The sequence below is a fragment of the Suncus etruscus genome, chromosome 7, assembly GCF_024139225.1.
Source record: "Suncus etruscus isolate mSunEtr1 chromosome 7, mSunEtr1.pri.cur, whole genome shotgun sequence".
Classification (NCBI taxonomy): domain Eukaryota; kingdom Metazoa; phylum Chordata; class Mammalia; order Eulipotyphla; family Soricidae; genus Suncus; species Suncus etruscus.
Genome location: NC_064854.1, coordinates 120,858,276 through 120,877,825, shown reverse-complemented (window position 1 = coordinate 120,877,825; position 19,550 = coordinate 120,858,276). Strand labels below are relative to the sequence as shown.

The 19,550-nt window shown below is 42.4% G+C and overlaps 1 protein-coding gene across 1 annotated transcript in view; it reads left to right on the top strand.

Moving 5' to 3' along the window:
• The window catches only part of SMARCC1 (SWI/SNF related, matrix associated, actin dependent regulator of chromatin subfamily c member 1), a 125,838-nt gene that overhangs the window by 61,659 nt on the left and 44,629 nt on the right, over positions 1-19,550 (top strand). Inside the window, exons 16-21 of the mRNA XM_049777334.1 lie at positions 2,673-2,786; positions 3,906-4,059; positions 6,146-6,259; positions 6,798-6,857; positions 11,813-12,071; positions 12,917-13,078. Of these exons, the coding sequence (XP_049633291.1) occupies positions 2,673-2,786; positions 3,906-4,059; positions 6,146-6,259; positions 6,798-6,857; positions 11,813-12,071; positions 12,917-13,078 (863 nt within the window). The remainder of the gene's footprint in view (positions 1-2,672; positions 2,787-3,905; positions 4,060-6,145; positions 6,260-6,797; positions 6,858-11,812; positions 12,072-12,916; positions 13,079-19,550) is intronic.

The window sequence follows — 19,550 nt, the reverse complement described above, 5'->3', positions numbered from 1 at the left end:
CGGTGGGAACAAAATATATTTTCCTTGTGATTTGTTTTTTTCTTTTTGATTTTTGGGTCACACTCAGGAGTGCTCAGGGGTTACTCCTGGCTCTATGCTCAGAAATCGCTTCTGGTAGGCTCAGGGGACCATATGGGATGCCAGGATTCAAACCATCGTCCCTCTGCATGCAAGGCAAATGCCTTACCTCCATGCTATCTCTCCGGTCCCTTTCCTAGTGATTTTTTTTTTTTTTTTTTTTTGGTTTTTGGGTCACACCCGGCAGTGCCCAGGGGTTACTCCTGGCTTCATGCTCAGAAATCGCTCCTGGCAGGCTCGGGGGACCATATGGGACGCCGGGATTCGAACCGATGACCTTCTGCATGAAAGGCAAACGCCTTACCCTCCATGCTATCTCTCCGGCCCCTCCTAGTGATTTTTAATTAAAAAAGTTTATTCCTAGTGAATCTAGTTACAAAGAGATAATGTCAACATAGCATAGCTACTTATTAATTGATCTTAGTTGCATTAAACATTCCTTGCTGGGGCCAAAGAGATAGTATAGCGTTAGGGTGTTTGCCTTGAAACGTAGCTGACCCAGAAGCTATGGCGATTCGATTCCCGGCATTCCATATGGTCCTCTGAGCCTGCCAGGAAAGATTTCTGATCGCAGAGCCAGGAATAACCTGAGCATCACTGGGTGTGACTCAAAAACCAAAACCAAACCAAATCAAACAAACAAAAAAAAAAACATTGTTTGAAATATTTTAATACATCTGACAAAATTCACTTTACTGTCCTTTTTTTCTTTCTTTTGGGGTGAGGGAGGGATCGAGCCACACTGGCAGCACTCTGGTTACTCATGGCTCTGCTCAGATATCGCTCCAGACTGACTTGGGAGAGCTATGGGGTGCTAGGGATCAAACTGCTGGTTGCAGTTCAGCCATGTTGCAATGCAAATGCTTTACCACTGTGCTATCTATCGCTCTGGCTCCATACTGTTCTTTATTTTGTTTTGTTTTGGGCCATACCCGTAGATGCCCTAGGGTTACTTACTCCTTTCCACATTAAGAATTTTTTCCTGGGGCCGGGTAGGTGGCGCTGGAGGTAAGGTGTCTGCCTTGCAAGCGCTAGCCAAGGAAGGACCGCGGTTCGATCCCCCGGCGTCCCATATGGTCCCCCCAAGCCAGGGGCGATTTCTGAGCACATAGCCAGGAGTAACCCCTGAGCGTCAAACGGGTGTGGCCCAAAAACCAAAAAAAAAAAAAAAAAAAAAGAATTTTTTCCTGGGGCCGGAGCAGTGGTACAAGCAGTAATGCATCTGCCTTGTGCCCGCTAGCCTAGGACAGACCATAGTTCGATATCCTGGCTTTGCACATGGTCCCCCAAGCTAGGAGCGATTTCTGAGCACATAGCCAGGAGTAACCCCTGAGCGTCACCTGGTGTGGCCCAAAAACCAAAAAAAAAAAAGAAAAGAAAAAAGAAATTATTCCTGGTAGTATCAGGGGACATATGGGAGGCCAAGGATCAAATCTGGGTCAGATCTATACAAGGCAAATTCCTTCCCACCATTTTTTTTTTTTTTTGTTATTTTTTTTTTGGGGGTCTCACCCGGCAGTGCTCAGGGGTTATTCCTGGCTGTCTGCTCAGAAATAGCTCCTGGCTGGCACGGGGGACCATATGGGACACCGGGATTCGAACCAACCACCTTTGGTCCTGGATCGGCTGCTTGCAAGGCAAACACCGCTGTGCTATCTCTCCGGGCCCCCCACCTTTTTATTTATTTATTTATTTTTTGCTCTTCCTCCATGTTATCATCCTCTTAATTGTTTTGTGGCTAGCTGTGCTCAGGACTTAACTCTGGCTCTGCATCCAGGAATTAATCCTGGTGGAGCTTGGGAGACCATATGCTGGGGATCAAACCCAGATCAACCACATACAAGATAAGCACCCTATTCACTGTAGCATCTCTCCGGCCTCCTTTACTGACTCTTTTTAATCCTTGTTTTAGACAGGACTATTATTTTGTTGTCTTGTTCTGTGTATTTCCCCCATCCCTGTAGCTTTTCTTTTCTGTTGTGACTAACTTTAAGATTCCAGATCTTTTTTTTCCCTTTTGGATTTTTGGGCCATGCTGCTGTGCTTAGGCTTTGCTCCCTCCAGGGGTCACTGCTGGTGGGGCTCAGAGTACCATGCAGTTCCAAGGATAGAATTTGAGTTGGTTGTATGTAAGGCCTTACATGCTATATACTTTCTTATTGGTATTACTTGCTCTCAGCTTAACTCTGTGACCTAGTTTATAATAATTTTAGTTTATAGAATAAGGATTTTTTTTTTTGAGGTGGGTCACACCTGGCAGTGCTCAGGGGTTTACTCCTGGCAGGCTCAAGGGACCATATGGGATGCTGGGATTCGAACCAATGACCTTCTGCATGAAAGGCAAACGCCTTGCCTCCATGCTATCTCTCCTGCCCCAGAATAAGAATTTCTTAATTTTTTGACTTATACATAAATTTTTTTTTGCATATTAGGGATTCTTTGAGTTAAATCATGGGTGGTGAATGTTATATTCTTGTGAGGTATATGAAGATTTTGGTTGTCTTGTTGCTGTTTATGAAGAGATATTTTTTATTTTTTCATTTGATTAACCTTGCCATTGCCAAATTTAAAATTGTGTTTGTTATTTTTTTTAGATATCTGGCCTATCGAAATTTTATGATTGATACATATCGCTTAAATCCCCAAGAATATTTAACCAGCACTGCTTGTCGTAGGAATTTGACTGGAGATGTGTGTGCAGTGATGAGGTGAGAAGTTTTTCTTTTTCTCAGGTTCTTTAGCTATATTTTCTTTAGCTAATATTTTAGTGAAATCAGATATTTTATTGATAAAATACGTAAGTCTTGTATTTTGATTTTTTTTTTTTTTTTTTTTTTGGTTTTTGAGCCACACTTGGTGGTGCTCAGGGGTTACTCCTGGCTGTCTGCTCAGAAATAGCTCCTGGCAGGCACGGGGGACCATATGGGACACCGGGATTCGAACCAACCACCTTTGGTCCTGGATCGGCTGCTTGCAAGGCAAACGCCGCTGTGCTATCTCTCCAGACCCTTGTATTTTGATTTAGGGAGTGAATATTTGTAATAGCATAGGTAGTTACATATATTCAGTTTTCCTTTTAAAGTTTTACGATTATATCGTTTATTTTATAGTCAAGTCATAAAATCAGCAGGGATACAGGATTCAGTTTGAGAAGTTTTTTTGGGGGGAGGGGTTTTAGGCCACATCCGCTTAATGCTCAGTGGTTACTCCTGGCTAAGTGCTCAGAAATTGCCTCTGGCTTGGGGGGACCATATGGGACGCCGGGAGATCGAACATCGGTCCTTCCTTGGCTAGCGCTTGCAAGGCAGACACTTCACCTCTAGCGACACCTCGTTGGCCTGCAGTTTGAGACTCTAATTATTGTTTCCTACTTCATTTTGTTCGTTTGTTGAGGGTCCATACCCCCACTGTGCTCAAATTATGATTCCTTTTGCTGCATTAAGGGATCACTTCCGGTCAGGCTTGGACCAGATATGGTGCCAGGAATTGAACTTGGGTTGGCCATATACAAGGAAAGACTGGAAAAAAATTAAAAAATTGAATCTCATGTTTTAACCTGTTTCACTTGTAAGTTATTTCACCATATTTGTGAATGAACATTTTTTTCCCCTCATTTTTGTGATTGTAACTACTGGGTTCTGGGTGGTTGGTGGTGCTAAAGTATCAGCATAACTTGGTCTTGATAGAAATTTTCCCTCCTACAGCCAAGTTAGTCATTTTGTGATGGCTCACTGCTTGTGTAGCTTGCAACATTTTAGTGATAGTGGTGCTGGCTTAGAGATGAGATACCTTCTCCAGATTTTAACTTTCAGAGCTTTATTCCTCAGGGTTCATGCCTTTTTAGAGCAGTGGGGGCTTGTTAATTACCAAGTGGATCCAGAAAGCCGACCCATGGCAATGGGACCTCCTCCTACTCCTCATTTCAATGTGTTAGCTGATACCCCATCTGGGCTTGTGCCTCTGCATCTTCGATCACCTCAGGTAGAGTTGTTCTATCTTTTTCATGTCTGAATGATAAAAAGGCAACAACTGATGGAATTCAAACTCAGATTATTGTCATTTAACATATCCGTGTTTTAGTGAATAGATTTTTTTTTAACTCTGATGCTAATGTTTGAATCTATAAGAATACTTTTTTTGTTTTATTTTGTTTTGTGCCACACACTCTTGGCTGTCTGCTCAGAAATAGCTCCTGGCAGGCACGGGGGACCATATGGGATGCTGGGATTTGAACCAACCACCTTAGGTCCTGGGTCTGCTGTTTGCAAGGCAAACGCCGCTGTGCTATCTCTCCGGCCCCATAAGAATACTCTTGACTTTGGAACAATGTGAACATTAGGGACACCAATATTTGAGCAAAAATTTCTTTAAATTTGAATTTCCTAAAACTTTACTATTGTTGTTCCTTGGTATTTGAAGGAAATTGTTTTCAAAATCCCATGAAATGCTAAAAATCGCATTCCTGTTATTAATAATTTTTAGGAATACCTATAGCTCTTCAAACTTGCAATTGCCCCTCCATATCCTTACAACACAGCTGGTTGAATTCATAATGCAGATAGAAAAAGATCTGAATTGTTTTTTTTTTTGTTTGTTTGTTTTGTTTTTTTATTTTTTTGGTCACACCCAGTAGTGCTCAGGGGTTACTCTTGTCTCTGTGCTCAGAAATTGCTCCTGGCAGGCTTGGGGGACTGACCACATGGGATGCCTGGATTCGAACCACTAATCTTCTGCATGTAAGGCAAACGCCTTACCTCAATGTTATTCTCTGGCCCCAACTTGCTTTTTTTTTGGGGGGGGCCCACACCCGGTGCTCAGTGGTTACTCCTGGCTACCTGCTCAGAAATAGCTCCTAGCAGTCACCGGGGTACCATATGGGATGCCAGGATTCAAACCAACCACCTTAGGTCCTGGGTCAGCTGCTTGTAAGGCAAACACTGTTGTGCTTTCTCTCAGCCCCAACCTGCATTATTTTTAATTCTATATTGTTCAACATCATCTCAGTGTAGCATTTAAGATGATTCTCTTCATTAATTCTGTTTATATCGTACCATGTTGTAGATTTATTTTTATACTTGAGTCTTTTTTTGCCTCTTCTTCAGCTGCATTAAACATTTGCACAAAAAAAGTCACCTTCCTGTCATTTAGACATCCAGTTACACTTTTTAAAAAGTGTTTTTTTGTTTTTTTTTTTTAGTTTTTTTTGGGTCACACCCGGCAGTGCTCAGGGGTTACTCCTGGCTGTCTGCTCAGAAATAGCTCCTGGCAGGCACAGGGGGGACCATATGGGACACTGGGATTCGAACCAACCACCTTTGGTCCTAGATCGGCTGCTTGCAAGGCAAACGCCGCTGTGCTATCTCTCCAGGCCCTAAAAAGTTTATTGTGTTGGGGCCAGAGAGATATCATGTAGGTAGGGCATTTGCCTTGCATACAGACAGACAGTGGTTCGAATCCTGGCATCTCATATGGTCCCTGTGCCTTCCAGGGGCAATTTTTTTTTTTTTTTTTTTTGGTTTTTGGGCCACACCCATTTGACGCTCAGGGGTTACTCCTGGCTATGTGCTCAGAAATCGCCCCTGGCTTGGGGGGACCATATGGGACGCCGGGGGATCGAACCGCGGTCCATTCCTTGGTAGCGCTTACAAGGCAGACACCTTATCTCCAGCGCCACCTTCCCGGCCCCCAGGGGCAATTTTTGAGCTCAGAATCAGGAGTAATCCCTGAGCACTGCCGGATGTGACCCAAAAAAAAACCCCGAAAAAAAAAAAGAAAAATGTTTATTGTATGAAATTATAATATTACATTATAACAACTGTGTATGCATATAAATATGTAAAAGTTACTTTCCATTAAAATCCAAAAATAGGTAGCAAACTTACTATCAATAAAAGAGGTAGGAAAATGTGCCATATTTTGTTGTATATTGGTTTGCAGAGTAGTGTGAGGAATGCGCAGTTATTATTTTATAGTATCTTAAAGTATTTTAAATACTAAATATTTTTATAAAGCTTCTTTCCTCTTTTTTGGAGGTAATGCAAACACTTATCCCTTTTTTAACTTACAGATTCCAGCTGCTCAGCAGATGTTAAATTTTCCTGAGAAAAACAAGGAAAAACCAATTGATTTACAGAACTTTGGTCTTCGTACTGATATTTATTCCAAGAAAACCTTAGCAAAGGTAAGGATTTTTACCTTATGTAGCTAGATGCACACACACTAGTCTTACAGGTTGTATTTGCCTTTTTTTCTTTTTGTTTGGGGGCCACATCTAGCTGTGTTAAGGACTTATTTCTGGTCTGCTCTCAGATCACATTTGACAAGGCCTAGAGGACACTATGTGATGCCAGGGATCATGGAACTGATGCACGGAGGGAACTGGATCCTTTAGTGGTCGCTTCTGTTTGTCTGGGATTTGGAGGTGGTGGTGTTTAGGTCACACCCGATGGCACTCAGTTTACTCCTGGCTTCTTGCTCAGAAGTTGCTCCTGGCAGGCTTGGGGGACCATATGGCATGCTGGGATTCGAACCACTGTTCAGTTTGAATCAACTGCATGCAAGGCAACTGCCCTACTACTGTGCTATCTCTCTGGCCCCTATCTGGGAATTATTTTGGTCCTTTTTGTAAAGTAGTCCCTTGGACCTAAAGAAAATAATCTTGGTGAGATCTATATTAAGCCTTTTGGAAGTAGTAAATTTTCTATAATTTAATCCTTTAGAGTAAAGGTGCAAGTGCTGGAAGAGAATGGACAGAGCAAGAGACCCTTCTGCTACTGGAGGTAAGCCGATGAGCCATGCAGATCCCTCTTATATACCATTTGGGTGGGTGTGGCAGGAGAAGCTATCTAGATACACTTTTGGATTTTATCCTGAGCTTTCTTGATCCTTGTAATGAGTTTCAGTAGAATGTATTGTAACCATTAGTATTGAAATATCATAATAGGTTGAAATTCTATAATGTTGGGGGAGCAAACCCTGGATAATGTGTTATTTTTCTGGGTTTTTTATTTGTGCTTTATTAAATTTGTTGCAAACATCTAAATATCGGAGCTTTGCCAGGATGTTCTAGGTTGTTTTGGTTTTGGTACACACCTCCTAGTGCTCAGGAGAATTACTCCTGGCAAGCTCGGGGAACTATATGGGGTCCTGGGGATATAATCCAGGTTGGCTGCATGTCAAATGCTCATTTAGATTTGTTCGTGTTTGGGATTTTTGCAAGTACACAGTCAGCTATATTTGAACAATTACTTCTATTCTGAAAGGTAGAAAATAGAGATGTGATTCCAATATATTTGCAATTTCAAAGTTTATTTATATGCAGAACATCTGTATATTTATCACTAACAGTTTATCACTAACTTCTATTTATATACCTTATTTATGGGTAAATATCGGTTTATATACCCTATTTTGTTTAAGGTGGATGCTCACAGGTAAAATACTTGAGGACTAGGACTGGAGCCATACTATGTAAGGTGTTTGCCTTGCATGCTGGTGACTTGGATTTAATTCCTGAATTATGAAGATGATTCCCTGAGCACAAAGCCTGGTGTAAGCCCTGAGCACTGCTGGTGTGGCCCCCTAAAAACCATTTAAAAAAAAAATGGGCCGGAGTGATAGCATAGCAGTAGGGTGGTTGTCTTGCACACTGCCGACTCAGGATAGACCCAGGTTTAATCCTCAGCGTTCCATATGGTCCTCTGAGCGTTGCTGGGTGTGGTTCCCCCCCCACCAAAAAATAAAATAAACCCTGAATGCTGAATTATGAACAAATGAAGAAATTGTTGTTAAATATCTTAGAAACACATTTTCCTGGAAGGAATTAAATTTGACAAACTATAGATTAAATGTAGGCATTGTTTGAGGATTCTTTACTGGGATAACTTACATCATCAGGCTTCTAGTCTTTTGTGTGTGTGTGTGTGTGTGTGTGTGTGTGTGTGTGTGTGTGTGTGTGTGTGTGTGTGTGTGTGTTACTTCTGGGTATCTGCACAGAAATTGCTCGTGTGTGTGTGTGTGTGTATTACTCCTGGGTATCTGCACAGAAATTGCTCCTGGCAGGCACAGGGACCGTATGGGATACCGGGATTCGAACCAACCACCTTAGGTTCTGGATTGGCTGCTTGCAAGGCAAATGCCGCTGTGCTATCTCTCCGGGCCCAGGCTTCTAGTCTTTTTATTTGTTTTGAGGTCATGGTTTTTAATTTAAAAGTTTTCAATATATGGGGGACCAGAGCAATAGCACAGAAGTAGGGTGTTTACCTTGCACGCGTCCATTCCGGGACGGATCTGGATTCAATCTTTGACATCTCATATGGTTCCCTGAGCCTACCAGGAGCAATTTCTGAGTGCAGAGCCTGGAGTAACTCCTAAGTACTGCCGGGTGGCTCCCCTCAACCTCCCCCCACACACACCGAAAAAAGGAAAAGAAACTAAAAGAAGTTTTCAATATATGTTGGAGAATGTGATGTCTTTTTACACTTTTGGAATCTTTGGCCTCGGGGACAAATTAAAATTGTGTTCAACCCTAAATGGAAGATGTGACTCTGAGCTCTCTTTCTTGCTTGGTATTGATACTCAGACTTTCTCCTTTTCTACATTTAAGGATAGTGGATAATAAATACAAAGTGATGTCAGAATGACTTAGTTACTATTTACCTTAAACATATTCTAGAAAACCACAAATCCGTACACAATAGTGCATTTTCTCTTCTACAGGTGGATTCTGTGTAGTGGTTCATTTTTCTTTTAAACATGACTTGAATCCAGCAGGTGTTGGCTAACATAACACAAAGGGAAATAAATTACTTCCCAACAGTGCTGTTTATCACTAACTGCTTCTATTTATATACCTTATTTACAGGTAACTAATAGGTTAAGAACATATAATGACAGATTAAAATGACATAATAAAATGACAGATTGCCTGTAGGCCAAGCAAATATATTTTTCTGTTAAATTTGAATCACATTTTATGTTTTCCAACTTAAAATATATTTTTCTGTTAAATTTGAATATATATATTCAATATATATATAAATATAGGCCAAGCAAATATATTTTTCTGTTAAATTTGAATCACATTTTATGTTTTCCAATATTTTCCAAATATATTTTTCTGTTAAATTTGAATCACATTTTATGTTTTCCAACTTAAAATATATTTTTCTGTTAAATTTGAATCACATTTTATGTTTTCCAACTTAAAAAAAATAATGAGGGTCTGGAGAGATAGCACAGCGGGAGGGCGTTTGACTTGCATGCAGAAGGACGGTGGTTCGAATCCCATATGGTCCTCCGAGCCTGTTGGGGGCAATTTCTGAGCTTAGAGCCAGGTGTAGCCCCTGAGTGCTGTCTGGTGTACCCCAAAACAAAAAACAAACAAACAAACAAAAATAAGGAGGGGCCAGAGTGTGGCGCTAACAGTAAGATTTCTGCCTTGCGGGCCCGGAGAGATAGCACAGCAGCGTTTGCCTTGCAAGCAGCCGATCCAGGACCAAAGGTGGTTGGTTCGAATCCCGGTGTCCCATATGGTCCCCCGTGCCTGCCAGGAGGTATTTCTGAGCAGACAGCCAGGAGTAACCCCTGAGCAATGCCGGGTGTGGCCCAAAAACCAAAAAAAAAAGAAAAAAAAAAAAAGATTTCTGCCTTGCAAGCGCTAACCTAGAACGGACTGCTATTAGATCTCCCAATGTCTGCAGACAGGGATTCAGTCTAGTTAGTGAGAAAAACAGTAAAGCAACATAATTTAGTGCTTTGACCTTTTGAAGATCCAGATCAGAAGGTAATGTTTAGGAACATTGCTTGTTGGATAAGCTCATGAACACTTCATGGTATGGCAAGACTAGTCTCACTGTATATTTCTAGTAAGAATATTGTTTGTGTTTTTTTTTGTTTTTTTTTGTTTTTTTTTTTTGGTTTTTGGGCCACACCCGTTTGACGCTCAGGGATTACTCCTGGCTATGCGCTCAGAAATCACCCCTGGCTTGGGGGACCATATGGGACACCGGGGGATCGAACTGCGGTCCATCCGCTTGCAAGGCAGACACCTAACCTGTAGCGCCACCTTCCCGGCCCGTAAGAATATTGTTGATTTTGATTACTTCTGTAATAGTAGGAGGTCGCAATGTGGAGAAAAAGTGTGTTGATCATATTTGGTTTTTCCTAAAGAAATGAAGGGGGGAGACAGAGAGAGGAGGGGAAGAGAGAAGAGAGAGATGCATTTATTTTTATTTTATTATCAAAAACTTCTTTCTGGCGAGCTCAGGGAACCATATATAATAACCAGGGTTTGGCTCTGCATTGGCCACATTCAAGTCAAGGTCTCTCTACTGCTCCAACCTAATATGTTTTTATATGAAATATTTTCATTCTGGCAACAGACATTAGAGTGAATTTAATGATAGAAACGACAAGGAAACATAGGAATCAAGATAAGTAATGGTGAAGACCTGGGTTATAGTTTGTTTTCTTGCTTAAGTTTTAAAATTTTTTTAATTTTCTTTGTAAGTGCTCAAGGGTCCTAGGAGACACTTCTGGCAAGTTTCTTTTTAATATTATTTTTGTTTTTGGGCTACAGCTAGCAGTGCTCAGGGCTTAATCTTCCTGACTGTGCTCAAGGTGCAGTGCACAGAACTCTGGTTGAACCCAGGTTGGCTGCATGCATTTTTAGGCTTGTTCCCTTAATAGCATTCTGCCCTCTGAAAGTTTTGATTTGAATTCACTATTTCTTTATTTTTTTTGACTGCCCATCTGTGCTCAGGGTTTATTCCTGACTTTGTACTCCTATTGCCTATTGGGTTTGGGGGACCACATGGATACATGCTAGGGGATAGAACCCAGGTTGACCGCATACAAGGCAAGCACCTTACCCATTGTACTTTATTTCTAGAGTCTGAGGACACTATTTATAGCAGTAATGTGTCTCTTGGGTTATCCTCAGGCCAGAGATAGGTAGGGTTTGATCCTTGGATCTGTGAGTAGTGCACCTTTATATGCACATCGGGCCCTATTGCTGAACTATATTGTATCTCCAGGCCTGGATCTCTTTTCCATGTTTATCGGAGGGGCAGGTGGGCCATATTCATGTGTTCCAGGGGTTATTCCTGGCTCTTTTCAGGAATTATTCCTGTTGGATTTGGGACCGATCATATAGAATGCCGAGATTAAGCTCAGGTTAGCCTAATTCTATAGCTCTCTCTCTCGCTCTCTCTCTTTCTCGCTCTCTCATTTCCTCTCCCCCTCTCTGCCCCCTCCCTTCTTTCTCCCCTCCCCTTCCTTTGTCTCCCCCCTCCCCCCGTTCTCTCTTTCCCCCACCACCACCCCTGCACTGCCCAGGGTCTCTCTTTCTAGATAATTCCTCTAGCAATACTCAGGGGATTACATGCTGGACCAAGGATTTGAACCAGTGTCATGGCTATTTGCTACCACTTGATACATCCCTTTTCTTTTTGGGTATTGAAGGGGCAGGGGAGTGGAGTGTTGCATATCAATGTTTCTCAGGACTTAGTCTGGATTCTTTGCTCAGAAATCCCATCTGGCAAAGTCCCGGGGCAGGGAACCATATGTGGTGCAGAGATTGAACTGGGGTTACCATATATTAGGAAAGCACTTTGTCACTGTACTGTCTCTCCTGCCTTCCTGGTTCTTATGTGTAGCAATCCTGATCTTTTAATGTTGTTACAGATTACTTCTTAGTATCCTGATATTGAGACTTGTATTATCTCTATTTTAGGCCCTGGAAATGTACAAGGATGATTGGAACAAAGTGTCTGAACATGTTGGAAGTCGAACTCAGGATGAATGCATCCTCCATTTTTTGAGACTTCCCATTGAGGACCCATACCTTGAGAATTCTGATGCTTCCCTTGGACCTCTTGCCTACCAGCCCGTTCCCTTCAGTCAGTCTGGAAACCCAGTCATGAGCACTGTTGCATTTTTAGCATCTGTAGTAGATCCTCGTGTGGCATCTGCTGCAGCGAAAGCAGCTTTGGGTATGGATTGTCTTATATTGTTCTGCCAGCACAATTCCAGATAATGGCTTAAAACTTCATATTATGTTATGAATGGTTTAATTTATTTCAATTACATAACCAGAAAAAATCAGATTTGTTTGTTTGTTTGTTTGTTTTTGGGCCACACCCGGTAACTCTCAGGGATTACTCCTGGCTATGCGCTCAGAAGTTGTTCCTGGCTTGGGAGACCATATGGGACGCCAGGGGATTGAACTGTGGTCCATCCTAGGTTAGCGCTTGCAAGGCAGACACCTTACCTCTAGCACCACCTCGCCGGCCCCCAGATACGGTTTTTTAAAGTTAACATGTTGTATTTAATGTTAACCTGTTAAAAAATTTAAAAGTTTTACATTTAGTGGCCGGATCTCCATGGCCCTGAGCCTGCCAGGAGCGATTTCTGAGCGCAGAGCCAGGAGTAACACCTGAGCACTGCCGGGTGTGACCCAAAACAACAACAACAACAACAAAAAGAAAATATAGCTTTCATGAATTTGATCACTACATGGTAGTCTCATTTGACCTTTGTTGTTTTTTATAAGATAGTCACTGGGAGATTTCCACAATAAAAACTAATGTTGTAGGGCCGGAGAGATAGCACAGCAGCGTTTGCCTTGCAAGCAGCCAACCCTAAGGTGGTTGGTTCGAATCCTGGCATCCTATCTGGTCCCCTGTGCCTGCCAGGAGTAACCCCTGAGCACTACCGGGTGTGGCCCAAAAACCAAAAAAAAAAAAAACCCCCACAAACTAATGATGTATTGGATTTCCTGGTGGTTTACATTGTTTCAAATAAAAGAGGTAACAGTTGCTTTTTAATTCTTAAATAGAGGAGTTTTCTCGAGTCCGGGAAGAGGTGCCATTGGAATTGGTTGAAGCGCATGTCAAAAAAGTACAAGAAGCAGCGCGAGCATCTGGGAAAGTGGACCCCACGTTTGGCCTGGAAAGCAGTTGCATTGCAGGCACAGGACCTGATGAGCCAGAGAAGCTTGGTGAGTCATTACTGCACCGAAACCAATGCTGTGTTGTGCTTCTAAGTGCAACTAAAAGCAATCAGATTTGTTGCACTTTAAAGAGTACAAGGATCAGTTATAAATTTGTTTCAATATTGGAATATGACAATGAAAGTTTCATGTAGCCAGAATTTAAAAATTGTCAGTATTGGGGCCAGAGCAGTGGCACAAACCCTAGGCATCTGTCTGCCTTGCATTGCTAGCCTAGGATGGACCGTGGTTTGGTCCTCCAGGCCAGGAGCGATTTCTGAGTGCATAGCCAGGAGTAACCTCTGAGCGTCACTGGGTGTGGCCCAAAAACAACAAAAAAGGGTCAATATCATAGATGTGACATTAATACCTGTTTTTAGACCTATGTTTCTAGCATGTAGCTATAAGAATAAAGGACTTGTTGATTTTCTATTTAGCTACATAGATATAGGCTTATTGTACTTTGTCTTATTTTTATTTATTTATTTATTTATTTATTTATTTATTTATTTATTTATTTATTTATTTATTTATTTATTTATTTATTTATTTATTTAGAGTAAAAACAGGTACTGAAGGGGAGGACAAAATAAAGGGAGATAGTAACATGCTCAAGCTTCTCCAGAGGTGGAGAGAGCCCCGGTACACAACTCATCATAAAAGTCAGAAAGTCCACATCTCTAGGTTCCGTGTTTATGAGCCAAAGGAGCACATGTGTGTTATGGTTTGGGGTTTCTGTTTTTGTTTTTGGGTCACACTCAGCAGGGGTTACTCCTGGCTCTATGCTCAGAAATCGCTCCTAGCAGGCACAGGGGACCACATGGGATGCTGGGATTCGAACAACCGCCCTGTGTGCAAGGCAAATGCCCTACCTCCATGCTATCTCTCCGCCCCCACCCCACCCTTTGGGGGACCTTATGGGATACTGAGATTAGAACCCCTGTCCTTCTGCATCTAAGGCAAACACCCTTACAGCTGTGCTATCTCTCTCGCCCCTGGGACAGCATTTTTCATGTAAATTTGCCTTACTGTTCTGGAGATCTGATAGATCAGCTTTAGAGTTAAGGTAAAGATAAGATAGCAGATTTATCCATATCTAGATTAGTTGGAAATCCTTTGAGCTTTGCCTTCTGCTGGGCTAAATTCTCTTGATTCATTAGGGAGTGTATGTTCCCTAAAGGGAGCCCAGTTTGAATGACACTGTCACAGGAAGCATTGGAGACTACTAAGAGTTTGATTCTTGGATGGCAGTAATCCTGGAACTCATTGATAACTTGAGGGATTAGCCAGGCAGTCTGGTGTCCTCTATAGTGCAATGTATAGTCATTAGTTTCAACAACAGAATTTCTTTTTTCTTCAGTTTTTGGTTTTTGGGCCACACCCAGCAGCACTCAAGGGTTGGTTAATCCTGGTTCTGCACTCAGAAATTGCTCCTGGCAGGCTCATCATATAGAATGCTCGGATCAATGCAAGGCCTACCACTGTTTTTTGTTTTGTTCTGTTTCATTTTTTGGTCACACCCGGCAGTGCTCAGGGGTTACTCCTGGCTCCACGCTCAGAAATCGCTCCTGGCAGGCTCGAGGGACCATATGGGACGCCGGGATTCAAACTGATGACCTTCTGCATGAAAGGCAAAAACGCCTTACCTCCATGCTATCTCTCCGGCCGCCTACCACTGTTTTGGAGTGGTATGCCCTACCACTGTGATATCACTATGGCCCCAGAATTTCTGTATTTTCATATTTAAATAGCACTTGAGAAAATAACAGCATCGTGTGACTTTTTCCTAATGAGCTGTGAATGGAGTACTATTACAAATGTGCCCTGTTATAGTTGGTGTTTTATATTGGGCAGTGACTAATAGAATAAATTAGGGAACAGCAAATGGTGCTCCTTGTGGAATTGCTTCTGTTAAATTGTAATGAGAGGTAGCAGAGTACTTTCTTCTTTCTTTCCAGGAAGAAGCTTATTCCAAGTAGAGAGATCAAAGAAAGGAATTTACATTCATATAGCAGAATTGTGTCTGTTTAATGTAGCACATTCAGAGAAGAATGACGTTGAGTGATAGCACAGTGGTAGGGCACTTGCCTTGCATCGCTGACCCGGGACAGACTAGGTTTGATCCCCAGCATCCCCTATTGTTCCCAGAACCTACCAGGAGCGACTTATAAGTGCAGAGCCAGGAGTAACCCCTGACGCTGCAGGGTGTGACCCAAAAACAAACCAAAAAATTAAGTTAAAATTACTTAGCCTATGAGCCTGTGTCACAAAATATTAGTGGATGGGGCATTAGACTTAGAATCTTTTTCTTGTAACTCACATTTCTTTCTTCATCGTTGGGTTTTTGTTTGTTTGGGGGGCTTCCTAAGCAGTGCTAGTAGATCCAATGTCATAGAGTGATTCTCATCTCACCTGCTTGCAGTTCAGTGCCACGACTCAACAATTACTTGGGCCACACCCGGCTGGTGTTGGAAGTAATTCTTTTTTTGGGGGGGGGATTTTTAGGGCACATCCGTTTGATGCTCAGGGGTTATTCCTGGCTAAGCGCTCAGAAATTGCCCTTGGCTTGGGGGGACCATATGGGATGCCGGGGGACCGCAGTCCTTCCTTGGCTAGTACTTGCAAGGCAGACAGTTTACCTCTAGCGCCACCTCGCCAGCCCCAGGAAGTAATTCATATTTAATTCAACATAAATAGGATTAAAGATGTGTTGATTATCATGGCACAGTATGTTCTGGTGAATAGAGCTGACCAAAATCTTTTTTTTTTTTTGGACTTCATCTTATTGTTTCATTTGTATTTGTATCATGCTGGAATCAAACCCAGACTGTACACATATGTGGCATAGCATTTGACCACTTAACTACATTTCTGATCCTTGAATTTTGTATTCTAGAGGTAAAAAGATAGATAGGAATCTAATATGTCAAAATTAGAATTTAAATATATAGAAACCACATGTTGATTTTACTTACAAATGGCATGGTGAAAAATTAGGATGAGTGGAATTAGGGGATAAGAGCAAAGTATTTGGAGCTGTAATTGTAAATCGTCAAGAGAAAGTGACTGTTAAAGCAAAAGTTGTGAAACTAAGTGAAGGAGCAGCCAAAATACATGACTGAAGCTGCCTAGCATGGTTGAGAGGAATCAGTTAGTAGCTGCTAGAAAATGGGGTAGAGGAGTTTTGAGAGACAATGGATATTAGAGTCCGATCCATATTCAATGTTGAATAGATTGAAATTGATTTCACCAATCAATTGTTAAATTGGCTTTCCTTTTTTTTAGATAACTTAATGTATTTAAATTAAATTTAAATAACTTTGTTATCTTTGTGTTACTAAGTTTTAACTAAAAGATGCTTCTTTAGATCCAGGAATGTCGTTCTAGTGCTAAAACATGTTTTTTGTGTGTAAAGCCCTAGGTTTGAGTGCCAGCACCCCTTGGCCTCCTAAATGCTCCTTTTAGCACAACTTAGTTCTTGTCCAGAGTGATCATTTCCAACAATCGTTGTCATAATAGTGCCTTCTCTGTCCTGACTGGACTCCTCCTCTTACCACCCCCTACCACCCCCGAACTCTAGCCCTTGTGACAAACTTCCTAATGTAGACCAGTCCTCCTGGCCCTTGTTTCTATTGTCTTGGGGTATTATTATTAGACTAATGCCAGGAAGCTTGCCATAAATAGCAGGTGAATGCAGTTAGGACAGAGAAGGAACCAGTTTGACAACGATGGTTGGAAATGATTAATTTGGACAAAAACTGGGTGATGAAAGTAGGTCAAGTGATAAGCATGATACCCATCAGTAACAATATTGCAAATCACAATGTCTAAAAGAATAAAAACAGGAGCAAAACAGTAGAATAATGTCTGCCCTAGAGGCTGGTGAAGGTGGGTGGGTAGGAGAGAAACTGGGGACATTGGTGGTAGGAAATGTGCACTAGTGTACATTTGTTGTATATTTATTGTTGTACATACAATATTGTACATAGTATGATGGTACCACAATTATGAACAAATTATGAATTGTGGGGGGGAAATAACTTAAAAGCCAACCACATAACCATGGTGTTTAAAAAATAATAATATTGGGGCTGGCGAGGTGGCACTAGAGGTAAGGTGTCTGCCTTGCAAGTGCTAGCCAAGGACAGGACCACAGTTTGATCCCCTGGCGTCCCATATGGTCCCCCCAAGCCAGGGGCAATTTCTGAGCACGTAGCCAGTAATAACCCCTGAGCATCAAAAGGGTGTGGCCCGAAAAACTAAAAAAATTTATTTATTTATTTATTTGGCTTTTGGGTCACATCCACCAGTGCTCAGGAGTTACTCCTGGCTCTAAGCTCAGAAATTGCTCCTGGCAGGCTCAGGGGACCATATGGGATGCTGACATTTGAACCACCATCCTTCTGCATGCAAGGCAAATGCCCTACCTCCATACTCTCTCTCCGGACCCAAAAAAATTCTTTTGTGTGTGTGTGTGTGTGTGTGTGTGTGGTTTTTGGGTCACATCCAGCAGTGCTCAGGGGTTATTCCTGGCTCCAGGAGCAGAAATTGCTCCTGGCAGGCACGGGGGACTATATGGGACGCCGGGATTCGAACCGATGACCTCCTGTATGAAAGGCAAACGCCTTACTTCCATGCTATCTCTTCGGCCCCCCTAAAAAATTCTTAAAACATTCATGTGAAGCCTTAAAAGAAAACAACAACACTAAAAACAAAGAAAACTGGAACTTGAGTTTTTTTTTTTTTTTTTGGTTTTTGGGTCACACCCGGTGACGCTCAGGGGTTACTCCTGGCTATGCGCTCAGAAGTCGCTCCTGGCTTGGGGGACCATATGGGACGCCGGGGGATCGAACCGCGGTCCGTCTCCTAGGCTAGCGCAGGTAAGGCAGGCACCTTACCTCGAGCGCCACCGCCCAGCCCCGGAACTTGAGTTTTATATGATCTAGCAGTACTGCTTCTGGGAACCCAAGAACACAATGTAGAAAAGGCACCTGTTTTTGTTTTTTTTTGTTTTGTTTTGTTTTGTTTTTTTGGTTTTTTTGGGCCACACCCAACGCTCAGGGGTTACTCCTGGCTATATGCTCAGAAGTTGCTCCTGGCTTGGGGGACCATATGGGACGCCGGGGGATCGAACCGCGGTCCGTCCAAGGCTAGCGCAGGCAAGGCAGGCACCTTACCTTTAGCGCCACCGCCCAGCCCAGAAAAGGCACCTGTACTCCTATGTTTATTGCAACACTATCCACATTAGCCAAAATTTGGAAGCAACCCAGGGTCTCTCCCAGAGACACTCAACTGGACTGTTGCAGTGCTTGTTGATAGGAGGAATGGGCATGCAGGGCTAGAGATTGAATTCATGTCTTTTTGCATGTAATGCATATGTTCCTGGCCACTGAGTACCCTTTTTATACCTTTTTTTTTTTTTTTTTTTTTTTTTTTTTTTTTTTTTTTGGTTTTTGGGCCACACCCTGTGCCGCTCAGGGGTTACTCCTGGCTATGCGCTCAGAAGTTGCTCCTGGCTTCTTGGGGGACCATATGGGACACCGGGGGATCGAACCGCAGTCCGTCCTAGGCTAGCGCAGGCAAGGCAGGCACCTTACCTCCAGCGCCACCGCCCGGCCCTTTTTATACCTTATTTTATTTATTTATTTATTTTCTTTTTTTTTATTTCAACACCTTGATTACATACATGATTGTGTTTGGGTTTCAATCATGTAAAGAACACCACCCATCACCAGTGCAACATTCCCATCACCAATGTCCCAAATCTCCCTCCTCCCCACCCGACCCCCGTCTGCACTCTAAACAGGCTCTCCATTTCCCTCATACATTCTCAATATTAGGACAGTTCAAAATGTAGTTATTTCTCTAACTAAACTCATCACTCTTTGTGGTGAGCTTCCTGAGGTGAGCTGGAACTTCCAGCTCTTTTTTCTTTTGTGTCTGAAAATTACTATTGCAAGAATGTCTTTCATTTTTCTTAAAACCCATAGATGAGTGAGACCATTCTGCATTTTTCTCTCTCTCTCTCTCTCTCCGACTTATTTCACTCAGCATAATAGATTCCGTGTACATCCATGTATAGGAAAATTTCATGACTTCATCTCTCCTGACAGCTGCATAATATTCCATTGTTTATATGTACCACATATATATATATATGTACCATTGTGTACCACATATATGTACCATTGTGTATATGTACCACAGTGGTTTTTGGGTCACACCTGGCAGTGCTCAGGGGTTATTCCTGGCTCCATGCTCAGAAATTGCTCCTGGCAGGCATGGGGGACCATATGGAACACGGGATTCGAACCGATGACCTCCTGCATGAAAGGCAAATGCCGATGCCTTACCTCCACGCTATCTCTCCGGCCCCTATACCTTATTTTTTGTTTTGACTTTTTGGGCCACACTTGGTGGCGCTCAGGAGTTACTCCTGGCTCTCTGCTCAGAAGTCGCCCCTGGCAGGCACAAGGGACCA